Source organism: Schistocerca nitens, chromosome 4, assembly GCF_023898315.1.
Source record: "Schistocerca nitens isolate TAMUIC-IGC-003100 chromosome 4, iqSchNite1.1, whole genome shotgun sequence".
NCBI lineage: Eukaryota > Metazoa > Arthropoda > Insecta > Orthoptera > Acrididae > Schistocerca > Schistocerca nitens.
In genome coordinates, this window is record NC_064617.1 from 508,025,915 (window position 1) to 508,037,965 (window position 12,051).

The 12,051-nt window shown below is 41.1% G+C and overlaps 1 protein-coding gene across 3 annotated transcripts in view; it reads right to left on the minus strand.

Annotated features, from left to right (window-relative positions):
• Positions 1–257: 257 nt before the first annotated feature.
• LOC126251815 (gamma-glutamyl hydrolase-like) overlaps positions 258–12,051 on the minus strand; it is an 87,697-nt gene continuing 75,903 nt past the window's right edge. For all 3 annotated transcript variants that reach the window (XM_049952461.1, XM_049952463.1, XM_049952462.1), the window contains exon 7: positions 258–444. In XM_049952461.1, the coding sequence (XP_049808418.1) occupies positions 320–444 (125 nt within the window). In that variant the 3' untranslated portion in view covers positions 258–319. The remainder of the gene's footprint in view (positions 445–12,051) is intronic.

Below are 12,051 nucleotides of genomic sequence, written 5' to 3' on the forward strand. Positions count from 1 at the left end.
GACAGATGGCAAAACAGGGGTGTGGCAACATGTGCCGCCCTTCAAGTAAATGAATATTTAAAGCCTTTAATGGATAAAATGCCCTCAGGAAACATATTTCTCTAGTAAAATACACTCCAAGGAATATTTACGAGCAAAAAAAAATTTTTTATATTTTGCACCCTACAAAGGTACAAAGGTACAATCAGCCCTTAAGAAGATAATCTTACCAGCAATTAGCAATAAAGGAATATTAGACAAAATAGTGAATTGCTCCATCTCATCTCATTTATTGACAAATTATTCTTTCAGAAATGTCAGGCGAGTACACCTGTAACTGTCAGTAATCAAAAAAATAACACTGTTCATAGATAAGATGATCACCAGTATATGTAGGAGTATATTTATAAATAAGTGCAGACTCTTCAGATTCCGCTGTTGGAAAGCTGTGAAAGTTCTTACGAGCTGAAAATAAAAGAAATAGAATATCGTTAGATAGTGATTTATCTATATACCTTTATGATGTGGCAATTTCTTGAAGTAAAATGCATATTGCTAAAATGGAAGCAACATTAGATACTGTCCAACAAGTGCATAACTTTTAGGTTGTACAATTTTATTCATATTGTGAGCTGCAACAGGCAAGGGAGTAAATCTCTATTGCTTTCACAATTAATTATGGTCACATTCATAGTTGCAGGTATTTGTGCAATCTGCACAGCATTATGATTTGAATAATTAGGTTAACTTTTAATGTGAATGGTAGGTGTCAATAGTAAGAACCATCTTCCTCCATCTATATCCTTACGAAATATTGTACAACTGTTTCGAGACCTTCCAATTCAAATTTTAGCTGCAAGGAAATGCCTTCCATATTCTTGGAACATCAGATAACTTTAAACTTTAAAATTATTCATCACAACAATGTCTCATCCCAGTACTATTAACACCCAGTGCTGCTGTCATTCTTTTGTTGCTCTTTCTGCCTCCATGACTTTGTTCTCCTTAACACAATATTTTTGAAATATTTTTACAAGAGAAAAATTTTTACAAGAGAGGTTATGATGCTTTTTTATCTGAACCAACTTGCCATTCAATGGGTCAGATCTCCAGCCTTGAACTTCAAGGTGGTTTCAAACGCCTTATTTCACATAACATTTCATCTATAATTAAGTTCCCTCTTCTCTTTCCTTGTAACTATTCTATTTCTAAATTTTCAAAAGATGATGCAGAATTACTCTTCCTCTGCCAACACAGAAAAAAATTTAGCTTTTCATTCAGAAAGGCCCGCATATTTTTCAATATCTCGTTGGAAGATGGTACCAAATATATTTCTTCACCATGTTAGACTGATTGTCTTTGACACTGGTAATAATAATAAACTTCTGCTGAACAGTAAGTTTTCATCATTTACTAACCATAATTACCTAAAACTATCATACACACTGGGATGAGTCCTCTTGTTTTGGTTTCATCATAAGTAAACTTTGAGATATCAGAGATGACAGAAATCAGGCATGCAAATTTGTGCAAAAACTGCCACCTCAATCTCTGCATTCTTATTAGCTTACCACTTCAATTCACCCGTTTCTTCCTGCATGTACAGGTCTTTCATAAAAAAGATATAAGTTCAGACCTTTTGTAGGTTTTCTCAACATACCATCTAATTTCAAGGATGACACTGTTTTAAACCCAAGCTTAAATGCATCAGTATGCTACATGTAAAGACTTCATATCATGATCATTACACAGGTTTACTCAAGTACATCAATTTATCTGTGAACTTACTGGAACTGACTATGAAATTATCAACCTAAACGCTAAGAATTATATAGTGACCAACAGGATAAATTGCAGTGATTGTCCTTTACTCTAATAGCAGTTTAATATTTTGCACTCCTACAGCATCGACTGTACACCGACCTGTGCACCAACACAAATAGCAGGCAGCAACACAACTCCAGGAAGACAGAGTTCAGTACCCCCTGTCAACACTGACTTAACCAGCTGCCCATCGCTGGTCGGGTCCAGTTTGGTCACAGACAACACTGCTGAGTAACACAAAGACGATACTTAGCATGCACTCTGTGAGTAGTAATAGTGTATTGTAGGAGGCACAGGAAGGGCATCAAGCAAGTCAAGGACTTTATAACGAGAAGTAAAGATATGTTTCTCACATTTTTGGAAATATAGTGATCTATTAATTTGAAAGTGTTATGTCCAGATCATTCTGGATTCCTGCCAACGGCCAATGCAACTTCTCTCCTTCCTTGTTTGTGTCGGTGGTGCCTCCCACATAAGCTGACACTATACCTGGCACCACAGAGTACAGGATAAACACTGTTTTCACTCTTTGCCACTCTGTCACAGAGCATCACTTATATTTCTCTCTTTTCTGTCAGTGGAGCTTTGCTATTAATTTGTTTTTTCTTGCAGACTAGCCGCAATACTACTGCTATTTGTGTACTTGCCTTGCTCCTAATTACTTTGTCATGGTGCTCCTCTCATTAAAATGGCCTCTAACTCACCTCCTGTAACACCTGTGTCTATATCTCCAGCTGCTGCTGGCTTTGATCTAATGTAGATTTTTCAGTTTCCAAACCAGAAAATGTCACAGTTGATAATTACAGTCCAGATGCTCATTAATGCACAAGCTGCTGCTGCTGCATCAACTCCGCCACAACAGCCAGTCACATCCATGGCACTGCCTCCGTGCATTCCACTGTTATGTGCTTTCAGTGAACAACAAGAGGAATGGAATGAGTTGTACATTCAGTTCAATGCTCATTGTGCTACAAATCAAATGCAAGATACTGTCAAACTTCCTTACTTCTCGGCAATGGCCAACACACAAGTATACCGCCTTGCTTGAAAGTTATTCGGAACTAGTAGGTCGGAGTTGCTAGTTTCTGGAGTTTTAGTTTCCACCCTCAGTAGACAGTACGAGAATCAGGTACAGGTTGCTGCAGTTCGTTACAAGTTCTTTCAGTTGTGGAAAAAGCTAGAACAGCCATACCATCAGTGGGTCACTGAACTTCAGGGTTTGGCTAGACAGTGTCGTTTTCAATGTAGCTGAAGATAGTACTATACTCACGCAGTGATTCATGATGCAATTATGCACAATGTGCCATACAGTAGGAACCATGAACAAATTCTCAAAATTCTAATCCTACTTTGAAACAGGTGTTACAAATTATTTAACATCAGGGCCTCACGTGATAGTGCCATGGAAAACATTGAGGTAGCTCCTGTCTTCAGTGAAACATCAAGTGACAAGCAGGTGCAGCCTTGCGACCAACCACCACACACAAAAAGACCACTGCGCTGTGAACAGAGTAAACAGTTCAAGTCCTCCCTCGGGAATGTGTGTGTGTGTGTGTGTGTGTGTGTGTGTGTGTGTGTGTGTGTGTGTGTGTGTGTGCCAGAACAGTGACATTTAGGATGTGTGAGACTTTGAAAATGTTTTTGAGTTAGATTCATTTGATTTGTTTGATTTCTGTATTCAGGACAATGTACTATCTATTTCTACATCTACATCCACATATATACTCCACTAGCCACCAAGCGGTGCATGGCAGAGGGCACAATTCGCGCCAAAGTCATTCCCCCCCCACCCCCCACCCCCCGCCCCCCTCTCTGTTCCACGCATGGATCACACAAGGGAAAAATGAACACCTCAGTACAAGCTCTAATTTCCCTTATCTTTGAATGGTGATCATTGCATGATTTGAAAGTTGGTGCCAATAATATATGCTCTACATCCTCGGCGAAGATCAGATTTCAGAATTTAGTGAGCAGCCCCTTCCATTTAGGGCGTCGACTATCTGTAAGTGTGTCCCACTTCAAACTTTCTATGAGATTTGTAAGGCTCTCGCGATGGCTAAATGTACCAGTCACATATCTTGCCGCTCTTCTTTGGACATTCTCAATCTCTTGAATCAGACCCAACTGGCAAGGGTCCCATACAGACGAACAATACTCTAAGACTCTAATGTATTGTAAGCAATTTCCTTTGCTGAAGGACTGCATCGCTTCAGGATTCTACCAATAAACCACAATCTAGAGTTCGCACTGCCTGTTACTTGTGTAATCTGATCATTCCATTCGAGATCATTTTGAATAGTCTCACCCACATACTTGACGGATGTTACTGCTTCCAAAGATTGGGCATTTATTTTGTACTTGTAATGGAGATTCCCACCTTGTTATACGCAGTAGGTGCCACATACTAATATGGAGAGATAACTGACAGTCATTACGCCACACATTTATTTTCTGCAAATCCTCATTGATTTGTTCAGAACGTTTGTGTGATACTACTTTCCTGTAGACTACAGCATCATCAGCAAACAGTCTAATTCCACTGTCAATACCATGAACCAGATCGTTTATGTAAATCGGAAAAAGCAGCGGACCTATTACGCTGCCCTGGGGCACACCTGAAGCTACGTTTGTTTCTGTTGAAGTCACCCCATTCAGGATGACATACTGCTCTCTGTCTGTTAGAAACTTTCTATCCAACCGCATATGTCATAGGATAGACCATAAGCGTGCACTTTTTGGAACAAGTGACAGTGCGGAACTGAGTCGAACACCTTTCAAAAGTCGAGAAATATGGCATCAGTCTGGGAGCCGGTATCTAGAGCCTGTGTATATCATGCACAAAGATGGCCAGTTGTGTCTCACATGACACTTTTTCCTAAAACCGTGCTGGTTTCTGCAGATGAGCTTCTAACAGTCTAGAAAGGTCATTATGTCTGAACACAAAATATGTTCCATGATTCTACAACAACTTTCAACCCAAATGACAGTGTTACTCAATAGACTAAGGGGTTTCCCAGTTTATTTTCTGGCAGACCTGGTACAGCAAATAATTTTGTGGCACACGATAATGAAGGACAATGCGCAACATATGTTTTTTCTGGTGCGTCCCTTCCCTCATGCACTTGGAGACAAAATTGCAAGTGAACTTAAAGAATGGCAGGACAATGATGTTATTGCTCCTACCCACCCTATTCAATGGGCTTCTTTCTCAGTAATCTTACCAAAGCCTTCTAGAAGACTTTGTTTTTCTGTTGACTTTAAATCCACAGTGCATCCATAAACAATAACTGATACTTATCCATAGTCTTGGCCTGAGAAATTTAGGAGAGGCTCACTACCCCAAAGCGTATTTGTAAATTCTATTAGATGAGGAGTCTCAGAAAGTGTTTGTGGTCAACACACATTTAGGATTGTTCAAATTTCTGCGCTTACCCTTTGACAGTACTTCCGCACCTGCCAAATTCTTACGCTACTTACAACAGCTTATTGCAAAAGTTTCATTCTGTTCAAATTACTTGGACGACTTTCAGCTGCAGGTTTGAAATGTCACCTGGACAAATGTACCTTTTTTCAGATCGAAATTCAGTACTTACGACATGCTATTAATCGCCAAGGCATTCATCCCATTCAACTACATTTGCTGGCTAGCCAGGACTTCCCTACCCCAAGGAATGTGATGGAATTGCAGTCAGTTATCGGGAAGATGACATATTATATCCAGTTTATGCCCAATCCAGCCCAACGAATGTGTCAGGAAGCATTCCAGAAACTTAAAAATGCCTTTTTGAGTGAGGGACGCATTGTTCATTTTGATCCCACTAAGTCTGTAGTTTTGGCAATGGACGCTTCTTCATACAAGATTGGAGCTATGCCTTTGCACAGATTTAGTTCATAGGACAGGCCGATTGCTTTTGCTTCCAAGCTATTGACTAAGACTCAATGTAACTACACCAAAATCGAGAAGGAAGTGCTCGCTACTGTCTACGGCATGACAAAGTTTCAGCATTATCTGTTTGGTCACATGTTTCACCTAGTGACAGACCGTAAGTCACTTCAGTCTTTCTTCAATCTGCCCAAATCTGTTGTGCCACACATGGCTAAGAAGCTGCAGTGTTTGGCTTTGTTATTGTCATAGTATCAGCCCACACTGAAGCATATAAATGCTGACAACCTTTTTTGCCTTCTTGTTGGTCCTGATTCTGAATCCTATGCTACTGCTGTAGCTCATTGTTACATCAAAGTGCAGGACACTGAACTTCTACAGACTTTTCCACTCCACTGTAGGAAAATTGCACAGGCCATGGAAGCAGACCCTGACTTGAACTTTTTGTTGTACTACATCCATACTGTTTGGCCTTGTTCAGTGAAAAAACATTCAGAATTCTTTTGTGTGCCGATATTTTGCTTTTCGGCATAGCCTCTCCATCCAGCACAGTGTGATTTTATTGCAGATTTACTCTGGACAATTGCATGTGCTTATTCATAAAGTGTTGCAAAAAGACGTGTTGCGATCGCTCCACCAAGGGCATTGGTGAAATGTACACACAAAACAGTTAGCACGTCAGCACTGTACATGGCCAGGCATGGTGTTGTGCTTGTGCTGAAAATCTATCGGCCCCACCACAAATGTTTTCAGCTTGGCCAAAGTCTCCATCACTATGGCAACAAGTGTGTGTTGACTTTGCAGATCCTTTTGGAACACTAGTTGTCTTATTGTTGTGGACTCTTTTAGCAAATATCTGTTTGCAGTGCCCGTGAACTTGACTACATCATATAGTATCATTCAGGCTTTGTCATCTATCTTTGCTTGGAAAGTTTGCCTGAAGTGTTGGTTAAAGACAATGGACCACAGTTTATGCCTTAGGACTTTGAACAGTTTTGTATAGCCAATGATATCATTCACCTTACCAGTGCTCCGTTTCATCCTCAGTCAAATGGAGAAGCTTAGTTTGTACAATATGTTCAAGCAACAGATGAACAAACTACATGCCTCCCATACATGGCAACAAGCACTGCTGCTCTTCCTCGCAATGTACCACTCACAGTCGTGAGATGGTCCATCGCTCGCGGAGCTTCTACATGGCCAGTATTACCATACACTGCTCTAGTTGTTGCACCCACTGCAGCGCACTGAGCCTCCCACGCTCTGCGAGTATCACTTTGTGACTAATGATTCTATTCTGTTCAGAGTTGTTGGTCGCGCCAGATACTGAGAGAGAAGTTTGGGCACTTGCATGTATGTAATTCAATGTCCCATTGGGTTACTGCGCCATCATCAGAACAAGATCCATGCTTCTCGATTGTGAGACATGCTTGTCAATTGCTAGATTCTTTCGCAGATTTTCTGTTCCCAGATTTGCATCCTACAAGGATATTGCGCCCAGTGCAGACACTGCTGGGAGCCTTCTCTTCAGCAATGCCTGTGGAACCAATGTAGCATTTGCCACTGCAGCACATCAACTTTCCAGTGCTCATCACAGCAGCCACCGTGGACCCGCGTCCGTCACCACTGCTGTCAGCATCGCCACCACCATTGTCATCGATGCCTTCTCCATTTTTCATCAGGCCAGCTCAGAAAGAGGGTGGGCATGCTCTCAGGAGTTATCCGAGTGACATTCCCCTCAGAGTGCAGGGCAGATGTTGGGGTGCAGCCGGGGACTTGGCATCGGTCCCAGTTGCACCTCCCAGCTCCTCATGCCACCCAGCTTTCTCCCCCCCCCCCCCCCCTGTTGTCATAAAATGGCTCCCTACACGACAACAGTGTGGCAGTTTGGGGTGGAGGAATGTGCAGTCCCAAAGCTTCAACTGCACACCGATCAGCGCAGAACTGCAAAGCGGCAGCAAGAAGGCACTGATCCGCATGCCAATGGAAAGAGCGGACAGTGCCAAACTTCCAGGGACACAGAGTTTATGACCCCCTGTCACAATGAATTAACTGGCTGCCCATCACTGGTCGGACCCAGTTTATTTGCAGACGTCGAGAGCATCAGTACTGAGAAATATGAAGATGATACCTAGCGTGCAATCTGCAAGTAGTAATAGTGTATAAAAGTAACTTCTTGTAGGAGGCACAAGAAGCACAACAAACCACTTCATAACGAGAAGTTAAGTTATGTTTCTTTCCCTTTCAGAAATAAAGTGATCTATTAATTTGAAAGTGTTGTGTCCACATGATTTTGGATAAATGCCACTGGCCAGTGGCACAAATCTCTCCATCCTTGTTTGTGTTGGGGCTGACACCCACAGTAGCCAACACGACAAATATATACATGTCAAATATTAAAGGAATAGATGCAGATTCCTGAATATGTTAAGCATTTCTTCAAATATAGGTTTTAATTTATGTAATTTGTAGCTTCATATCTATGTTTTAGAAGTCAACTTTTTCTGAAAAACAGTGTTTATTAAAACAAGTTTCAGCTACATTGTTCTCATGGCAGTTTCACTAGGACCAACATACACATTTCTGAAAAGTCGGAAGTCCTTAAAAGCAGGTTTATTAAGACAGTATTTTACTGTATTATCTCCTGTGTTTGCAGGCAAGACATAATGACTGGCTGAGATCTCAGTACATGGTCTTTGCAGGACCAGTCACAGTTACAGCTTCCACAGACTCAGTTAAGAAGTTTTCAGTATTTACCTTTTTTAATGACAGGTACCAATGATGGTGCTAATACTGGAAATTTAAAAGTCTAGCTAAATTTTGTACCTTGAGCATACAGTATCCTCTTACTTGTATAAGGGGCAGTCAAATGAAAATGAGATTTCCTATGGAATCAGGATTATACCCCAGTGTGCATCTCTTCATCCAATGCAAATCAACAGATATGAATGTCTTACTTCAGGGCTCTAAAAACATGGAAGTCACATGGGGAGAGATCGAGACTGTGTAGAGTATGTGTAAGGGCTTCCCAGTGAATCTTCTGCAGCACTGTCAAAACAACCTGCCAACAAAATTCCCACTCCCATATTCCCAAGGTTGTTTCAACTACACTACAGCAGTTCCACTGGGAAGTTCTTACACATCCTCTGTACAGTCCCGATCCTTCCCCACGTGACTTCCATATTTTTGGAGCCCTGAAGAAAGACTTCCATGGCTGTCAATTTGTTTCAGACTAAGAGGTGCACCCTGGGTATAATCATTGTTCCATAAGCAACCACAAACATTTTTTCTGTGAAGGTGTTGACCATCTTGACTCACAGTGGGATAAATGTACAAACACTTACAGTGGTAACTTCACTTTTTTTCCCATTTATCTCATTTTCACTTAATTATACTTTACTTCAATGAAAACTGAACAGTCAGGACTTCATACTGCATGATTCCTAAATGCTGCATGCATACCAGTGAAGAGCAGGATGCCACTGTTTCATACACAACTCTCCCACAGATCATCTGGCCATTGCACAGTACAACAATGCACCCACACTTCTGGCATTTGAAACAGCTCAATAATCTGGGGACACAGTGTCACATCTTAAGTCAAGGGAAACAAGCCTGAAATGTCTGGATAAGATAGGTGAACTGAAAGTAACTATAAATATGTTTTTAAGCTAGCCATTTATATTCATGCAATTTCTCACTCTTGTTACACCTCCTTCTTCTCAACTGACTTTTAATTTTTAAACATCTATCCACAGTAGATCTGTCTAAATGAAACAACAAAATTCTTGCTGAAATTATGTCCTGTGAAATATTTTTTTGCATTTTGTAACTGTTGAACTTGCAGAGAAGTAGATGTTTTTGCCAGAAGTTTATGACCTCTGTAACATACTCGATGTTGTGCTATAGTTGATTGCTTTTTTAGAGCTATCTTTCATGAAGGGCTATCCCTTAGGGAATTTGGTCAGATTTTTTAGTTGTCAGGCCCATCCCAGTGGGAAAGTTTTCAGTTTGTTCACTTCTTATGTTCCCAAATGAAGCTAGAGAAAAGGCGTGAACTCAGGAAGAGTCCTGCCCAGTAGGTTTCCACTAATGACTGTTTCATCTCAACAAGCACACAGGCCATCAACATGCAGCTCACCTTGAAACAGAAGGGCTTTTAAAACAGTGTTGTGCTATATGATGGAGTTCAGCCAAGAGCCTCACTCTTTGTGAAACACAATGTTAACTACTGTACTCAATGCATTTCCAGATTTTACTGGAGCAGAAGACCAGTGATGACCAGATCTTAGGTCAGCAACCACGTGTATGCCAAACCCATATCCAGCCCAGCCTGGTTTAGTTTCCAGAGATGCTCACCATTTATCATGTCTGATAAGCACATGTAGTTCATCAAATGCAAACTCATACAGGGCACACTGTCTACAATTTGTCCTCAGTGGAAGTGTGTGTGGTTCAATATGACTACAGATCAATACAACACCATACAACTCATATAGATATCCTGTCTGCTGAGAATACTTTCAGAGATGTTACATTACAAGTGAAACATATAAGAAAATGATTTTATCGAAGACATAATACTTGATTTTATCCATGACGTAAGACAATTGCCAGTAAGTCAGTGTTCACTTTTTTGTTGTACCCCTGTGTAACATAATAGAACTAATGAAAAGGTCACTTCTGCTGCTCTGTATAACTTTATTAAGTGCATTACCAGTTTAGGTTTTTTTGTTAAGCCATTCACAAGTGGATCTGAAAAGTGGAGAAATAATGTCCAATAGTACAAGGACAAGTTTGATAGATTTGAAGCAAGTTTGATAGCTTTCTTGTCTAATGATGTCTTGAAAACATGGTTGTCTCAAGGCTAGTTCAAGACAAGTCTTGAAACAACCATTTTCCTGGGTCATCATTAGACAAGCAAGATTTTAAAACTACCAAACTTGCACTTACACCTTTCGGCATTACTTCCCCACTTTTCAGATCTATTTGAGAAAGGCTTAACAAAAAAGCTGAAACTGGTAGTGAACTACATATAAAGTTTTACAGAGCAACTATTAGGGGATTTAAATGAAACCCCATCACTATTGTAAAGTAACGCTAACAATTGTACTAACTCAAAAATGTAGTTATATACATTACACATACCCAAAAATAGTCGCCAAAACTGTTGACATATTTATCCCATTGCGACACTAGCCAGTCGATTCCATCCTTGAAGAAGCTAGTAGACTGCTGTTGGATACAGGCCTGGACCCAGTCACACACTACATCGTCTGTTACAAATCTATGTCCACAAATAGCTTCTTTTAGAGGTCCAGTCCCATGAAAGTCACACGGTAAAGGGTCGGAGCTGTATGGTGGATGTTCCAGCATTTCCCACCAAAACTGTTGCAATGTCGTCTTCACCACATTGGCCATTTGTGGGCGGGCATTATCATGCAGGAGGATAATGCCATCGGACAACATGCCTCAGCATTTCGACTTGATGGCTCGTCTAAGGTTCTGTAAAGTGGCTTGATGACGCTGGGCACTGATGGTGGTTCCCCATTCCAGGAACTTGACAAACAGTGACCCTTGTCGTCAAAAAAGGAAGACATCATGGCCTTACCAGAAGTGGTATGTATGGCCTTTGATTTCTTTGGAGATGGTGAAGTCCCATTTTTCCACTGCTTGCTCTTGACGCTTGCTTTCTGGTTCAAAATGGTGACACCATGTTTTGTCACCTGTGACAATATGTGACAGAAAGCTGTATTCCTCCTCATGATAATGTTGCAGATGACTCAAAGACAGCACCATTCAAGTATGGCGCTGTTCGGCGGTCTGTTGGTAGGGAACCCACTGTGCACAGATTTTTCAAAAGTTCACGTGTTGATACACCAATACCCAGTAACCAATGGATCTTGTCCACGGTGATTCTGCGATTGTCCAAGACTAAAGCATTCACTTCCGCAACCATTTCCGGTGTGATGACGTGATGAACCTGTCCAGTAAAAGCATTGCCCTTCCAGTGACTCACGCCCCTCAAAGAATCGTTTGCACCATTCCACAACACTTAAACAACTCAGACTGTACTCACTGTACACAGCCTTCATCTGCCGATACATTTCACACCAACTCCCTCTGTCATCAAAAATCTAATCACTCCTCATTGTTCCTGCTTACTCGCCCAAGTGTTCGGTAGTGGATGATAACTTGTGTGACCACCTTCTTTTCAGGGTGAAACCACACTGGCGCTATGCAACATCAAACGGTACGCACATATCAGTCTCTCTACCAATAGATGGCGCCACCATACCCGCAGTTACATGGTGCCACCTTACATGTAAGGCAAAGACAGATGTACTGACCAGGTTTCATTTGAA